The 16716-nt window shown below is 31.3% G+C and overlaps 1 protein-coding gene across 2 annotated transcripts in view; it reads right to left on the bottom strand.

Moving 5' to 3' along the window:
• Positions 1 to 246: 246 nt before the first annotated feature.
• LOC129221377 (nuclear inhibitor of protein phosphatase 1-like) overlaps positions 247 to 16716 on the bottom strand; it is a 73273-nt gene continuing 56803 nt past the window's right edge. For both annotated transcript variants that reach the window (XM_054855850.1, XM_054855858.1), the window contains 2 exons: positions 10397 to 10461; positions 247 to 2764 (listed from right to left, as the gene is read on the bottom strand). In XM_054855850.1, coding sequence (XP_054711825.1) covers positions 2414 to 2764; positions 10397 to 10461 — 416 coding nt within the window. In that variant the 3' untranslated portion in view covers positions 247 to 2413. The remainder of the gene's footprint in view (positions 2765 to 10396; positions 10462 to 16716) is intronic.

The following is a 16716-nucleotide window of genomic DNA, read 5'->3' as shown; positions in this document are numbered from 1 at the left end:
TTTGTGTCTTAATATTTCTTAGAAATATATTTTTTGAGTCAACATGTATATTAAATGGCTAAAATATTAAGTGGAACTTTTTGCAAATGGTTTTTTGTTTAATTTAGTGTAGGATTCTGGAAAATTCTCTGGGAAAAGCACAATCTTGCATCCCATAGATGATCATGTCCAAGATTACATATGAGACTGTTTATCTTCTCTTTCAACTTAATTTAATAATGAAAAAGACTTACATAAAAGAATATTGGCATTTTTTATTTCACTTTTACTGCACTTATAACATGACCTAAAATCTATTTTCCATTCTCATGACTACATTTGCATATCTTGTAACAATAAAAAAACTTTAGCAATGAAATAAAATTTTAAAATTCATAAAATTATTTAATGTGTATTCATAATGCAGGTTGAAAATAATACTTGCAGTTATCAATTCCACACATATTTACTAAAATAAAATGAATTTTTAAAAAAAATGTTGTCCACTTCCCCTATAGCAGATTAATTAGAAATAAAACATTACTGGAACTGTTGCCAGTTTCAACACAAATTGGCCAATCACAATGCAAAAATTATGAACTTGAAGGAGAAAGCAGTGGTACTCTCGCCAAAAAAAAAAAAGCATGTTCTTCCAAATAAAAACGTCTCCACTAAACCAGAAATACACCTCTAAGAACTTTCTTTCATTAAGCGCTCAGTAATGGTTTTTGATTTTTTGTGCTTAGTTTTCTTAAAAATTGCTCAGAACAAAATATATCATCAAAACAAAAACACCTCTTTTGGTTGGTAAGCTTCCCCAGGGCCTGACAAAATCTGTTAGTGAGCCGCAGGTTGGAGACCCCTGCTTTACACTGAAGTTCTTTCTGCTTCATGCACATCAAATAAAATAAGCATTTATTGCTTATTAGATCCATATGTTTTTTAAATGAACTAGTTTCTAGTTATTTTAATTAAAATTGTTGATTTTGATAAATTAATTTAGGATATTTTCTATATGCTGGACAAACATATAATGTAGCTCTCTAATTAATTTTTACTAAAAAATAATTTCAAGAAAGGTTTTATTGTTTACGTGGTAATTGTTTACGTTACTTCTCATTAAATCACTTTATAACAAAGTGCATTGCAGAAAAAAAAAGACAATGCCAGAGGAATAAATTTAGACTTTTCAAAATTGTTTTTTTTTTTTTTTTTGATGATATTACAAGGATAAACTTTTTTTTTTTGAAAACGAAGTTATCAAAGCATGAAATAATCATATACAGTCTGTTGTTCATGAGAAAACTCACACCAAAATGCCCTTGTTTGACTGCCATTTTGGCAATGAGGTAAATCACATTTTTTCCAAAGGAAGTTTACAATAATGGAACACCAAAAAGTACCATTTTGGTGCATTTAGCATCAACTCCGATTTTTTTTTCCCTGCTTTGATTATATTTAATTTGCAAAGACAAAATTTTTTACTTCAAATGGCAATATATTACTAACAAAGAATACCTGCTAACTTCTTTAAAGAACATGGTTCATTTCATAGCAATCACCATCCATTAGGCATTGTGGTAGGAGTTTCTTTTGTGAACGACATGCAAACTACAACTTCTTTCTTCGCAATAAACTGAATATTTAAAATACACATATCTGAATTTTTTGTTTATTTAAAGTAAAATGGTTTTATAATATATTTTTAAATAATCTAACAATAATAATGAATTGAATAAGTATTACACATATACTTTTTTTATACTTTTTAACTCTTTTAAAGTGAATATGAAATTCAAGATGCATCCAGTCCCTATATTAATTAACATTATATCCTCAATCTAACACCCACATTTCTGCCATAATTCTAATATTTAAACTAGAGAAGAATGAGGACTGAATGGAAAGCAAACGATATTACATTTACCTTTTTCTTGAAACTTTTTGCGATTGGAGAATCAAACAAAATTTTTAATGCTAAAAAATTGACAGAACTACTAATTGTAAGCATTTATGAGGAAACAATGGGCCAAAATTTTACAAATAGAATTTAATAATTCAAAAAATATTGCTAAAAAATTAACAATGATAAATTATTAGGAAACATTCTTTTGAATAGTATCATAAACAAAATCAGAAAAACATATATTTTCAAACAAAGGAACACTTCATCAGGTCTCTTTAACTTGCGTCTCTAGATAAACCAATTCAATCTGAAGATTTCTTTTTTCCTTTTTTGAAGAACTTATCTTCTTCTTATCATTATAAAGAAATGCACTTTGTAAGCCTTCCATTTCATATATGCTTCAGAACAAAGTAAATTCAACAATACTTTTTCCTTTATTTAAAACAAAAAATCATTCATATGATTTACAGTACACTTAAGTTTTCAAAAGGTATCTTCCAATATTGAAAGGAGTTTGTTATTTGAATATTAAACTAACAGTGATGGAGTTGGTTTTTTTCCAGGCCATGCTTCTTTTGCATACTTTTTCTTCTTTGGCTCTTGAATCAAACTTGTTTCATTGGTAACATTGACATTGGTAACAGTTAATGTATAATCTGGTAAAGTCTCTGGTGGTTCTAAGTCAATATCTGGTGCAGGATTAGGTAAATGCAAACCCAATTTTACTGAAAGAGATGGCGTGAAAAGAGGACTAATTGGTCCATGTCCTGAGTCTGATCGAGAAATGTCATTAGATGTATGAAATGCTTGTGCCATTCTTTTTGCTGGATTTGATGTCAATCCAGCTCCAAACAAATTGGACGACTCTTCTCTTTGTCTCTACAATGAAAAGAAATAATGGATTAGACTGTTAACTGTATCGAATATTGGTAAAACATGCATGCACATTGCACAAATGTCATAAACATTCTAAAATATTGTTTAACCTATATGTTACATTGCTGGCATAATTGTTGTACCAAGGAAGATCCTTTCAGCAATCTTGCTAATTGGGGAACCACACGAATAAGAGCTATCAAAATACTAAATGAAACAAGTAGCTATCAAAACAGTACATTGGAAAAAAAATTTGACACAAAAAGTATTTGCCCTTCTGCCTCCGTTATTGAAATATAAGGTCTTAAAGTATGTTGAAATAGTAAGAAAAGTGCCAAATTTAAAGACTTTGCAAGAATTTGAATATACTGATTTCTTGCCAATGATTTCACCATCTGCATGTGTTAGGACGTCCATTATCAAAGCATGTGAAAGATGTCTTCCATTACTCACAAAAACTTGCTATAAATTTCGCAATTTTTCCCAAAATTTTGGCAGACTTTAAGACTAGATTTCGATAACCGGATAACGAGGGCAAATAATTCATGGGTCCTGAAACATGTTTACTATGCTCTTTCAAATGCGACGTATCTAAATTTTTTTCATAATTACCTATCATAATGTTTGTTGGTAAGTGTTTGAGTGGGATATCAATAGACAATGATCAAGTTTCTCATTTTTTTTTATCAGTAAAAGATCATATTCAATCTTTAATCAACATTTCAAATTAGAGAAAAGGCTTTACAGGCATTTACTTTCAGCAGGATAAATAAAATTTTTACTCATTAGTATCAAACAAGATTTTTTAAAAAATAAAATGCAAACTACAGGAGTTTGCAGGCATAAGTTGGTGAACTTTAACACTTTCAGGTCTGAGCTATTTTGACCGCATATCTCCCTCCAGACTGGAGTTTTTTGGCACTTTGCATGATTTTTTAAAAAATACTTGGAAGATGTGTATTTTAGTTTTTTTTTTTTTTTGTATTACATACTTCAAGATGTTTTCTTTCGTAATAAAGGAACTGTTTGAATGAAATAAAAATCAATTTTTATTAATAAATTGTCGAAAAAAGCATGAATGAAACTAAAAACAAAAAGTTCCGCATAGGAAACCATAATTTTTAACCAGAAAAGTTTACCCAGACTTAGTGATGTGGATCGGGTAAATACCCAGCGGGTAGGTAAATATTTTTTGGGTATTTACCCGGGTATTTACCCAAGGCCTGGGTAAATACCCAAAAACTGGGTATTTTACAAAAAAATGCAAAAAGTGAATGGGAATTTTTTAAAAATCTAATTGTGAAATAATTGGTAAAACTGATACATACATATGTATTACACAGTTTATAATATTTTTTATTGAAAGATTTGATGAAATTATGAAAGAAACATATCGTGAACCAAAGAATCTTTCTTTTCAATGTCATAAATGGAGAAGTATAAGCAATTCAATGATGAACTTCAGGATTTCCAAATCACAATCTAGGTTAGTCATATCCAAAATGAAAAGAAAAGAGAAACATGAGGGATGTTTGGAGGAATAAACTGAGAAGTTATTAAGACTATGATGTTATTTATTTTATTGCTGTTTAAGTGATAATGTGGCAAATATAGATACAGTTTACACATTAATAAGCAAAAAAAAATCAAAATATTGTTTTCTGTTCTCTTGCTCATTTGGTCCTCGGTACTTCATGATGAAAATTTATTCAAACTATTTTTAATACACGCAATTACTGATGTAGGGTGGGTAGGTAAATATTTTTTGGGGTATTTATCTGAGGGCAGGGTAAACCCCCTAGTAACTGCGCATTTTGCAAAAAAAAAAAAAAAAAAATAGGTGGTATCAAAAGGTGATGATTTTCTTTTTAAAAAACGTAAACCGTAAAACATCTGCAAACACATTTTATTGAAAAAGGAATGATCAAGTATTTTTATGCTGACATTTATGTTGTACTGCATTTATTTTTAGTATTAAATTGTTTTGTTCTTTAAATTAAAACATTAAAACAGCCGTAACTTCTCTATTTTTTCTTACTCTCAATACATATGCTTGAAATACAATTAAAAGAAAAAGTCGAAATATCAAAATGAACTAAGCGAACTAAGGACTACGTTATCTGCAGAATATGCCTGAACACTTGAACTAAGTTTGGAGGAGATTTCTGCAAAAGATACAGGTAAATAAATAGTAATAATAAATTGAGCGACATTTCTTTGCATTTTGATGTCATGCAGGGACATATTACTGGGTTATAAGACTAGGACCTTAAAAAATTGATGTTTGCTTTTTTTTTTGTAACCAGTTAAGCTTTTTACTTTTTTTAGAATGGCTTTTTATATCTGAAATTTGGCTATCAACATTGGTTAGGCATATCCAACACATTTAATGTGAATATCATATTATATTGCTAAGTTGCTTCACACAATAATTCTTAAATATGTGATCAAAATACAATTTTGTGCAAAAATTTATTGTTTTGTATATGGTTGGTTATATATATATATTAGTGGAATACATACAGAAAAGTATTTTAGTTGAATATAAATTTTTTAAATAAGTACCCAGGTCAATACCCAATTTGGGTATTTACCCGGGTATATACCCTGGGTATTTACCCCTCAAAAATAAATACCTGGGTATTTTACATCACTACGCAGACTCAAATAAAAACTTACCTAAATCTTGAACAAATATCTGAAAATAGGTTTAATTTGAAAATAAACATTACTTAATAAAATTTGCTTTTGTATAATACATTTCAAAGCACTAACTCGAATTTAAACCCCCGATTCTATCACGATTCATGTAATTATTTCTGCCTGGAGCTGCCATCTCTATATTTTTTTCGATAGTAAAAGGTTCGTTTATAGTATATAAAAAGGTTAGAAACGTTTAGAACTTGTACTTTAATAAATAAGAAAGTAAAAATTTGACCCCCGAGAGAATCTCGGGCTTAATTCCCTTCAACAAAAACGGCAACCCGAGTGACGCTCGGGCAGAGACCTCAAAGTGTTAAATTATCTAAATTTAAATCTTCAAAATCAACTTTTTAAAAATTTAATTCAAACATAATCAGACCCCGAAGTGGTTTTTTGAGGGGGAAAAATAGGAAATAAGGAATCAAAAATTAAAAAAGTAGGAAAAAAATCGCCTTAAAAAGTAGGAAAAAATAGGAAGAGATAGGACTACACACACGTCAAGACGACTGACAATCATTAGTATAGAAAATAAACTAGTGGAAACAAAGATAGTAATTACAAAAACATGAAAATAAAATCTAAACAAAGAAACACCTTTCACCAATCTTTACTAATATTATAAAGAGAGAGGACGAATTTTTGTGTGTTTATATGTTCGAGGTAATCTCCGGAACTACTGCACCTATTTAAAAAATTCTTTCACTGTATGAAAGGTGCCTTCTCACTGAGTAACATAGGCTATAATTCGAAAAAAATCCGATAAATAGTTCTTTTTTTATTCCAATTTAGGCGCAAATTTCACGTAAATTGCCTATTATTGGCTATTAAAGGGGTGACAAATTACTTGCACGTATTAACATTATATATCGTTGAAAAGGGTAGAATTTTCAGCAATTCTAAGCAATTTGTTTGGATGTTCTAACTTCATTACGACGGGAGTAATTTGCGTTTTTAGCTCGAACATTTTTAGGCTTAGCTGAAATTTAGACACTACTTTCTTCATTAAATCTATCAATAAAAAGTGAAGGAATTGTCCCACAGTTTTCTTTTTGACAGCATTGGAAAAAGCGAGATTTTTTACTCCAGATCTCTCTCGACCTTTGGTCGAAAAAATTAGCTTCTATCTTCAAAGGAAAAAACGTTACAAGCGTTTTTAAATCAATTTCGAAATATGTCATTTTGATTCAGGTTGTCAACTATTTTATTTTCATGTTTCCACGGTTACGCTTTGAATACATTTTGAATTCATTTCATGTTTCCATGGTTATGCTTTCAAAATCGATCTTTCGCATTTAATTTCTTAAAAGTATTTTATTATCTGTCGTCAATGTTTGGAAGGGTAATTTTGCATGGTGTTTTTTTTTCCTTTTATTTAAGCCTGATTGTTGAATATATGTCACTCGACACAATTTTTATTCTCAAGGTAGACCAGGCAAAGCCGGGAAACGCAGCTCTCAATATATAAAGATGTGAAAGCTACTGTTAATGTGATCATATACCTTTTTGTTTGTTTGGCGAAACATTTATTATTGCCAAAGAAAAAACATCCGCTTCACTCACAGAAGGACTGGCTTCCGGTAGCGTGGTCTCTTGGCGCATTAGGCCCTGAGCTGGTTCAGTCTAGGATTATTGTTTTAAGGCAACCGTTAATGAAATTCATTGTTTTGGCGATTTGTTTTGAAATAAAAGAAACTTTTTATTTGTTTTTATCCGAGTGAAATGTACGACATTTTCTTTTTTTCTGACAATGATTTTTGAATGGTTCACGGCACATTTTTTTTTTCGTTAGACGGATAGATTATGATAGCGTGGTTGCTGGGCAAGTTTGGCGATAAACAATAAAGTTATGGAATTACTTTTACATTTGAAAGATATTATTTGATGTCTTTTTTTGTTTATTTGGCGAAATATTTTACATTGCAGTATTTTTGTTTCAGGCACGTCATTTATGGGGGTCAATTTCTCCCCTCCCTCGCTTTGGAAAATTAATGCTTAGCTATACATGTCTGTGCGTTTTTTTTTTTTTTTTGTTTGCAGATAAAATTTGCATTCAGTATACATCCTTCGCTAGCCACCTCCGGGGGGGGGGGGGGGTTCGGGGGAGGGAATCAAAGTGATGAGTCAGTTCTAATTTTAATCAAGCAATAAAAACGAATATTGTTTTAATGGTTTGATGATTTTTACCTCCTTTTTGTTCCAAAATTTTTTGTCACGAAAATAAAAGGAAACATCCATGCATGGTAAACATAACATTTTTATCAAAGACAAAGATCAGTTACTAATGTTGCTATGTGCATAAAAGGGAAGGCAAATAGTTTATCTCAATCCTTACCATACAACAAAAATATTCATTTGGAAATTGTTCACGAAATTGAGAGTGGGGGGGGGAGGGGGGGAAGCACCTGGTATCAAATGCCTGCATATATCTCTTTCTCCCCCCTCCCTCTGATCAGACGCAGTAAGTACAATAACTTATAGTAGATACGCCGCATCGCATCGGTATAATTGCCGCACCCCGAAAAGAGTAAGAGTCTGTCAAAACATTTTTAAATGCTCAGAAATGTTGCATTGCCAGAAACACAGCAAATAAAAATGATGAGCAACTCCTCGATATTGATGATATATCCGAGTAGAAAATACCCATTAAAAAGAAAAAAAAAATACATATTAGTTTGTAGCTCTATCCCCCAACTTTTAAAAATGTGAAGAAATAAAAACAAAACGCATTTAAATTGATTTCCGATTTTTCTCCAAAAATCGGAAATGTTTTGCCCATCCAGGTTTTGCCGCTTTTTTTTTTTTTTTTTTTGCAAATACACTCTTTGCAAGGAAAGAAAATGAAATTTTATAAATTTTATAATCATGTTTACGATTTAGAATGAACAATAATCATATTTATGTACGAAAAAAGTTTCCGCGATTATTTTTGAAGTGGTCCGTTTTTGCGAATTTCTGTTAGATGTCGCTTTTATGTTGTACTAACATCAATAAAATATGTACAGTAGGCAAGTTTTTCATTTTTTGCTTCCTTATGTCCTTTTAAGGTTTTACATTGCCTTTCTGTTTAAATAGAGCTCCACTTCACTTGTAATCATACAAAAAATTGACGAATAGGAAATTCGGTTTTTCCCGCATTTTTTGAACAGTCGGCCGTTTACTTTAATTAAAGCTTCTAATTGATGGGTAAATAATATATAATTGCATCACAATTTGCCAGTATCTATTTTTTTTAGTTTCGTTACTACAGTAGGACTGAAGTCAGGGCGATAAAAAGAAAAGTCGATCATAAACGCCGCAACGGCAAAAAAAGTCACTTACGAAAATTTAACTTTTAAACACACAAACGCTGCGGCATTCCTTCCAGAAATTACTATAGTCATTCAATGAAAAGCTAGGGATCCGTTTGTTCCTTTTACTTTTCAAAATCAAAACATGCAGAAAATTATCGGCGCGGCATTGTAAAAATAAGAATCAATGCACAATTAGAAGTGCTATACTAAAGAAAGAAAAAGTAGGAAAAAAAAGGAAAAAGTAGGAAAATAAAGAGAGAGCTCTAAAAAGTAGGAAAAGTAGGAACTCTTCGGGGTCTGCATAATTAGTAATCTTTAGTAATATAGAGAGCTGTGTAGTTTACTACAAATGCACAATAAAATGACTTGAATAAAACCCTCAAAGGGGAAAAAAATGCAATTCAAAATTAAGTGCTAACAGTTGTATATTTAAGCAAGTAGTAGCAAGGTTTTTTGTTTTCTAATGAAATTTTGAATTGGATTGTTGAAGGGATTTTCATCTCATTCATATCTTATAAAGATAGACCACTTTTTCTTAACATTTTCCAATTCTTTTACAGAAAAAGAGACCTTACAAGATTTTTAATTTTATTACAATTTATTTTCTGTTATTTTTTGAGTTCTTTTTAAAGTAGCATATATTCATTCCTGTTTGAATTATAGAAACACAAGAATAAATTTAAACTACTCCTAAAAATATTTATTTTGAAAGCAAATGAAAAATTAAAAAAATTAAATTATGTGTATTAAATTATGTGCATAAAAAATAAATATTAATGTGCTTTAAATCCAAAAGGCAATTACAACATATGAAATGCACAAATATGAAAAAAAAAATGTAGTTTTGTGTTTTGGAGGGACAAGGAACACTTATCAAATGCAAAAGAAATGAGCCCAAGATGAAAAAACGTTCAACAAAACTGCATTTTTTTTTGCATTTCATAAGTTGTGTTATCTTTTGAATTATGTGCGTTTTTAAAATTTAGTATTTTTCTAAAAATAAGTCCACAAATAAAATAAAGTTGAAAATTAAAATGAATCATTTTAAGGCAGCATTAAATTAAATTAGATTCCCAAAATAATTCAAACATATTGATGGTGCAAAAGGATTGAACTCGCTAACACGGAACTCAAACATGAACTTTATTGAAGACATGTAAAAATTAACAAAGGCTACTTGTTGCAGTAACGAAACGTGAAATTGCCTGCCATTGTTCCTTTTTATATCAAACATTTTTACATATCAAAGTCGCAATTTTGATGCAGAAATTGTGAATTTATTTATTTATTTTGTATCTTGCAAACAAAGATCGCAATCTATTGAGATCATTAATAACTGTAATTTACATTTAGTGCATTTTTCACACAGTATAATATGACAATTATTTCTGTATCGTATTTTCATCGGCAGTCTTAGTTTTGTTAAATTAACTGATTGTTGTCATAAGCTTGTGCAAATTTTTCATTTTTTTTTTTAACCTGAAATAATTTTATCTTTAAAATATGACATTTGAAGATATGAATTTTCAGAAAATTAAATCTGTAAGAGAAAAAAAGAAATTCTTCTAAAAAATTTCAGATTAAAAGAAGGTGGGGTAAAACTGAAACAAAACATTAAACATAAAATTGAAAAATATATTACTTTGTTTGGAATGATGGCTGATTGAACTAAGTTTCTAAATCTGCCAATAGTAGGATCTATGTCTTCTGCAAAATAAAACAAACACTTAGAAATTGTTTGATTAATTATTTTACAGTTCAATCTTATCACAAACTTCTATTTAAGAACCATATGAAGGATTACATTTTCGTGAATAACAAAAAGAATATCAACTTCACTCATACATAAACTGGTTACCTTTGTACACCAAGTATAAAATGAATAAAATCAAAGTTATTAAAGCACAAATTTGCAAAAATACTGCATACATGGGCTTGGGGTTGAACTTTGTAACTGTTATTTAGTTTTGAAGCTAAAAATTTTCTCTGCACATAAAAAGAAGCTTCTTTTAGCCCGAATCATGAGAATGCAAATATATAAAATATAAATAAAATTGAAAAAATAAATTTGAGTTTTAATTTGATTATTTTAACCCCATTCTAAATACATTTGAAAGTATTTGTTAAATTTTACAGCCCAGTCGTTTTCTTTGCAGAAAAAAAAAACATAACAAACAACATTAGATATAATATTGTTTGATTAATTCCAAGCAAAACTTTTACTTTGCTATTGTATTTTCATGGTTTAATTTGAACTAATAAGTCTTTGACAAATTAATATCAATCAATTAGTATATACTAAGATTAGACAATATACACAAATGCATAATTGTATTGTTTCTAAAATGGGGGCGTGATGGCAATTATCCCTTGATCCCCTGAATGACATGCCTGATAGAGATCTACGACCAAAGTTGGCCAAGTTATCATTGAGTTGAATGTCTTAATATCATTGCACTGGATAACTGCCTACTGAACAATAGAGCTGAATGGATGATAGTTAACATAAGTGATGTAGGGGAGACTGGGAAGGTTTGACCCACCCCCTTCACACACACATTTTCATATTTAAACACATTTTTAACTGATGAGCACCGGAGGGCAGCATGATCTTAAGTCAAATCAAAAGCTGTTTCTATTTTTTACCCAATTTGAAGTACAATTAAGAAGAAATCATGTGTGATAGCTTTTTCACGCACAAAAGTAAAATTTTTCATTGCAAGTTCATCTCCTCTGTGCAATTTGCCATTCACTTTAACAGAAGTAAGTTGCATTATTTATATACTCTGATTAATGTGCTAAAAGCCTGTATACTTACTTACAAAAATTATTTTAATATGTTTTTTAATATATTTTCTAAAATGGCTACTAAGGCAGGTTTAACCCATGTCAGGTACGGGAGGTTTGACCCGGGTCAAACCATCCCATTTAGTTTCTTTTGATGTGGCAACATTTTAAAAACAATCTACTTTATTTTATTTGTTTTAAGTAAGATTGTGTTTAGTTCAAATGAAATAAATGTTGTTCTTAACTTGTAATTAAAGTCACTTTACATAGTATAGATTTTAGTTAAGTGAAACACTTCCTGTTTGTGAATAATTCTGATCAAACTAAACACAACTGACATTTGCTTTTCCACCTTGATTAATATATTTATTAAGATCAGGGTTCATACTCAATTTGGATAAAAAATTTCCATGACTTTTTCATGACTTTGTTACACGAAGAATGTAGTACTAATTAATGTCAAACTTGCCAATTTTCGGACATGGGCTTTAGAAAAACTTTTACGTGAATGTCACTACCTCATTGGAGCACTTACTTGGGACTGAAAAAATATCAGTGGACACTGCAGAAACTAAAAACATATTCTTATTTGTCTTTATCATATAAATTCAAGTAGAGAAAAAATATAATGAATACAAAACACTGATGTTTAAATGTCTAATAAATATTTAATAAACAGGGCAGAATAGAAATGAATGGGACAAAAATTGAATGAGTCATTACTAAGTTCCCAATAATAAATTCACTTCATAAAATCACTCCCTTTAGGTGTCAATAGTGCATCTAATCACTCATGTAACATGACAGTATATTTGTTTATTAAAGTAAAGCCATGTTTTTTAGTAAATTCATATTTTGAAACCAGATACATTTCAGCTGGCCACAAAGATCAGTTTTGCGAGCTGTATGTTGGGCACCTGTTTCAGAGCATTAGAATTCCCCTATTTCTATGTTCTATTGACGGACTAAAGTCTTCTTTTTCTAAAGCTTTCAAAATATTGAAATAAACTCAGATAAATTTAATAATGAATTTTTTACAAGGAGTTGAATCGAATTCGGATGTAATTGAATTACACTTTTTGAGAGGGCATGGCAAAAATCAAGAACGTACATGTCCACTACAACAGAATATAAAATATAAGAAGTGCTGAAAATAATGGTGAATTAAAAATTTTTTTTAGTGATGCCCCATAGTCCAGTCAATAGATACATGTTACCTTGCAAAAAATGGGGTCAAAGATTTTATTTTTTAAATTTATACACATTGGTGCCGACATGGAAAAACCAAGTTATCCAACACGAAAGACCCCAGGAGAACTTTTGGGGGCCGAAAAACCAAAAAAATTTATGACTTTTTTTGTTTTTTCCAAAATATCTCCGAAATGGTTCAACTTAGAAAAAAGTTTTAAATGTAAAGTTTAAAGAACATAAAATTTCCTACAACTTTTGTATTTACAACTTTTTTGTAGCACAAATAACAAGCTTGCTATAGCTCTTTGAAAATAGGCAGTTTTCCTCCACTCCGAAAAAAAAAAGCGTTCACACCGAAAGCAAGGTGTCATAATTATTAGAACTTGAATAGAAACTTTTGCTTCAGAGAGTTTATCAACAGTTAGAGTAGTTTGAGTTTCTTGCTCCCCCCCTCCCCCCCCCTCTGGACACAGAGTAGCATTTCTGGCTGACAGATTAGTTCCCACTAGACTCCAAAAACAAACGATGTATTATGAAACTGAAATACATAGATACACATTCATTTAAAGCACATACGACGATGCAATAATAATAAAAAAAAAACCTTCCCCACTGCTCACGAACTAACTTTTCTGATCTGACAGAGGTAGTCTTCATCAGACTCCAATAATAGATGATAAATTGCTATTTATAACTGGATTACACAATATATACATTCATTTGAGGAATGTAATTCGTACATTCTAGTCTAATTATTGCAAAGATGCGATTTTTAAATATTAATGTGAAGGAATGAATATTAGGCAGCTAATAAGCAAACAATCAACAAAGTTATGCATCCTATGCTCTGATACAATAATAATAATAAACCCTCCCCCACCGCTCACGAACTAATATTTCTAGTCTGACAGAGGTAGTCTTCAGTCAGACTCGAATAACATATGATTTATATTGCAGTTTGTAATTGAATTACATAATTTTCTCATTCATTTAAAGCACATAATTCGTACCATTTATTCTATTACAAGTGAAAATGCAATATTCGAAAATAAATGTGAATGAATAAATATTGGGGTGATAATAAGCAAACAGTAGACATAATAATGCATAAATAAAGGTACAATAGTAATACGTAATGAACACTTTGAAAAAAATTCTGCAGAAACTGACTTTTTGAGGCATGAAAAACTCAAAAGAATTACCTTTCAAAATGAGAATCCAACTGTAGAATCTTAATACAGATTAATTACAGACAGAATAATACAGAACTAAATTACAGAGAGATTCATTCGACCTTAAAGCAAATAGAGAAAGGACAACAAAATACGCTGTTTTTGTATCATGCTCGCTGTTTTTGTTTATGATAATCTTCTTCGAAGCCGTTTTGAAGGTCCAGGTTCTCCCGGTTCAGAATCTGTAGGGGGTAGAAAGAAGCTGTGGTCCTTTAATTGTTCATCTCCTTGTTGCGGTAATTCCAAAAGCTCCTGGAACAAATCATCTTCTTCAGCAGTCTCATCCAAAGATGAAATTTCTGCAACATTTTCACAATTTGTGCCACTGCAGTGTTTGCACGTGCTGGAGCATTTTAAACCTGCCTTGTGACAAGAACAGGCTCTAGTACAATTTTTCTTGCAGGTACAAGGTACAATCTTCAAAAGATTCTGAGTAACTGAATCTCTTTTCGTGTCAACATGCATTAGACCTTGCGATCTGCGTTTCCAACCCCACTTCTGTGGATCAATTATGTTGCCCAACTAACTTTGAATTTGGTGGTAGAACCGATATGAGTGATAACGTGAAGCATCTCCCCCCCCCACTCCGCACGTTGGAGGTAGCCCTGCAAGATTTATCTTAGCCCTGTACTAGTTTTATAAAAAGATTAAATTGCAAAGCATCCAAAGATAGGTTCAAATACTTTACGTCACCTGTGTATAATATTTGCAAAATGTTTTCTCCAGCTGCAGCTAAGGCATCATGATGACAGATTGGGTCCCTAAATACTTCAATAGCTTCCTTAATTTTAGGAGTTTTTTTATTTTTTGACTATTTTGTACAACTTAATTTTGTCTTGGCCAAAGATTGCCGAAGACGTACCACAACCACTAAACGCATGGATGAAAATAATATTGCTGGGGTCAAACTTAAAAGATTTAGTGGGGAAAAAAACAATATCACAAGTATTCCCTCTTCCAGGTTTTAAAAAGAACAAGTTGCTGAAAGGCTGTCCTAAAGCTGTCATCAGCACCAACAGATCTATATCCTCTCGCCCACTATAACAAACTTTTCAATTTCTTTTGCCTTTGAAAGAGCAGTAAGTAAGTCGGCATCATCTTGAGTCAGCCTGACTTTAATGCCACACTCTTCGAAATATGTCTCAAGAAGTTGAATAAGACTATTCTTGTTGTTATAATTTGCCAGAAATTTTTCTTGAAGAATTTAGTTAACATGTTAGGTTCAACCATTACTTCAAGGGAAGAGAGGGAAGAGACTGATTGCTCATTGATATAGCATTTGTGACAGGCAGTGTGAATTGTCACTTCTTTTAAGAACTTCAAAAAACGCTGATGTTCTTCATTTTGTCGTTTTGCGCTGCATCTTTGAAGATTTTCTATTCCCTTCCCCTTCACAATCTTTATTTCGCATTCACGCAAACTGATTTTGCAAATAATAATAATAATAATAATAACAAAACAGTTTGGTCAGGCATATTCATTTCTAGGGGAAAAAATTGTAATACAGAACACACAAATTGATAAAACATACTCTGGCTCAAACGCTGAAGTGACCAACATGAGTAGCTATTGAGTCGATTATTCTCATTTGGAGAAAAAAAGGGAGGATGGAATGGGGGTGTTTTGTTTAAGTTAAAGGGAACGGAGGCATTTACCCTCAGCTGTGAAAAACAAATGATTTCCAAGGTCAGACTGCTAGCGTTTCTCCTTTTTTCCTCCGTTATCCGATGCGCTTTCACACACTTCGCTGAGGGGGTTCAGAAAAAGTGTGACTTTCAAGAAGCTGTAACTCGCTTGCTTTTCATGCTACAAAAATGTTGTAATGACAAAAGTTGAAGGAAATTTAATCCTCTTTAACATTTGCATTGGAAGTTTTTTTGTAATTTTAACCATTTTTGAGATATTTTGAAAATACCACAAAAAGTCACAATTTTTTTTTTTTTTTTTTTGGGGGGGGGGGTTTCGGCCCCCAAAACTTCTCCCGAAGTCTTTTGTGTTGGATAACTTGGTTTTTTCATATTGGCACTAGTATACACAAATTTAAAAAATAAAATCTTTGACCCCATTTTTTGCAAGGCAAGCCCGTTTTTTTTTACCTATTGACTGGACTACCAGTAGTAAAATCACATTCACATTACAAAAAAAGGCGAGCGGCTGATACAGAAGCAGATGAAATTGGATTCCAAAACTCAGATTTATTTTTGAGATCATTCAATTTATGTGCCCCAATACTACTAAATCACTCAATATTTCCAGCGCTCTTTTAGGTATTGTTACTTTCTTACTGCTCAAGACATTTTTCCATGACTTTAAATAAATTTCCATGACTTAATATTTGTTTTCCATGACTTTTCCAGGTCTGAAATTTGTTTATTTTTTTTTCCCAAGACTTTCCAGGATTTCCATGACCCGTACGATCCCTGTAAGATATTCACCCATACAGGCCCTTATTAATCCAATTCACAACTCGTAAAACCTGAACAGCTACGCCCATTTGCCAAAGCAAAACCTTGAAAAGTCAAAGGAGGTAGAAAATGGATCCAGGGGCGCCGACTTACAAAAATTATTGGGGGGGGGGGGGGCTAGACATCACTGGGGGCTTAGGGGGTTATGTACACCCACAGAGGTTCCCCTCTCCCAATAAGGGTCAGATTTTTGTACCTAGAAAATGCCAACTTACATATTTTCTGGTGTGTATAATTTAAACAAACAAATGTGACATGGCGTTTTCAAAGTAAAACAATCTAAAAAT

The sequence above is a fragment of the Uloborus diversus genome, chromosome 1 (assembly GCF_026930045.1).
Source record: "Uloborus diversus isolate 005 chromosome 1, Udiv.v.3.1, whole genome shotgun sequence".
NCBI classification, from domain to species: domain Eukaryota; kingdom Metazoa; phylum Arthropoda; class Arachnida; order Araneae; family Uloboridae; genus Uloborus; species Uloborus diversus.
Note: the sequence above shows the minus strand (reverse complement) of the source record. Positions and strands in the feature narration are given on the sequence as shown.